This window comes from Arachis ipaensis, chromosome B06 (assembly GCF_000816755.2).
Source record: "Arachis ipaensis cultivar K30076 chromosome B06, Araip1.1, whole genome shotgun sequence".
NCBI lineage: Eukaryota > Viridiplantae > Streptophyta > Magnoliopsida > Fabales > Fabaceae > Arachis > Arachis ipaensis.
In genome coordinates, this window is record NC_029790.2 from 13226239 (window position 1) to 13227476 (window position 1238).

At 30.7% G+C, this 1238-nt stretch overlaps 1 protein-coding gene across 1 annotated transcript in view; it reads right to left on the minus strand.

The window, feature by feature from the left end:
* Nucleotides 1–957, minus strand: part of LOC107645896 (probable linoleate 9S-lipoxygenase 5) — a 6872-nt gene extending 5915 nt beyond the window's left edge. Inside the window, exon 1 of the mRNA XM_016350033.2 lies at nucleotides 587–957. Coding sequence (XP_016205519.1) covers nucleotides 587–779 — 193 coding nt within the window. The 5' untranslated portion in view covers nucleotides 780–957. The remainder of the gene's footprint in view (nucleotides 1–586) is intronic.

A 1238-nucleotide genomic window follows, 5' to 3' on the forward strand; every position in this document is an offset into this window, starting at 1 on the left:
ATAACAAAATCAGTTATTAAAATTAATTATTATATATTTATTATTTAATTTATTTTTAATGTGTATTTTATATTCAAACGTATATTTTATATTAGTTAGTAATTAATTTTGGTGTATATTTAGTATAGATGTTATAACACATGGAATTTCCACATTGTTATAGCTAGTAAATCTTGGCTTCTTGCTTGGGGTGAAGAAAGCAACAATGCCTTTGTAAAAAAAATGGTAAAAACTTAGATGCAGTAGACCTCACGTGAAGTTGATAGCTGAGAGCCGTTAGATGAAAATTTAGTTAAATTAGTCAAATTATTTAACGGCTCTCAATTATCAACTTCATGTGAAGTCGACTGCACCTAAGTTTTCACAAAAAAAAAAAAATCATAACTTGGCAGCTTCAGAATCAAATACCCCCACATTGATGATTCGATCCATCACTGGTTAAGAAGAATAAAAGATAGTAGAACCAAATAAAGTGGAAATGATAATAATAGAGGTTAGTGGTAGAGGATCCTAATTAAACCCTATACTACGTTATCCTCAAAAACAAATATATATATTTCAGAAAAATGATGATTATGATACTGACCAGGATTAACGTTAGTGGCACTTATGAGTTGAAGAGAAACGCGCTGTCCCACAAACTCATGAACACGATCAAGAATTGAAGCAGTGAAGTCGTTGAAGTCCAACACATTCTTCTTCATCAACACCACTCTCCCTCTTATCCTCTTATCTTCTTCATTATTACACGCCAAACAATTCACTACTTTCTTCAACATCGTATATATATATAACTTAGCTTCTTATTATTATATATGATCAACCGTACCAGAATAAAAACTAATAAAGAGTAGTAACAATTTAGTAACAACTAACAAATTAAGAATATACAAGAAAGATATATTATTATGAATATGAGAGACCTGAGAGAAAGGGCAAGTAATATAAATTAATGCTTGAGAGAAGAGAGTTATTGGTGTGATATTTATAGAAGAAAAAGGCTCTTGTGTTGGGCAAGTAAACATTAAGAAAAAGAAAAAGAAAAAAGAATTGATATGTGATGGCTATTGGATACCCGGCTCCACATTAATTCCATTCAATAAGAGGCTGCCACTTGTTATATATCCAACAACCTATGGGATCGGATTTCATTCTTTTCCCCTCCTTCATTTAATGTCTTTGGTTTTGTTATATTTTTTTCATACATTTTCATTTACTTTTTTCTGCACAAGAGGTGG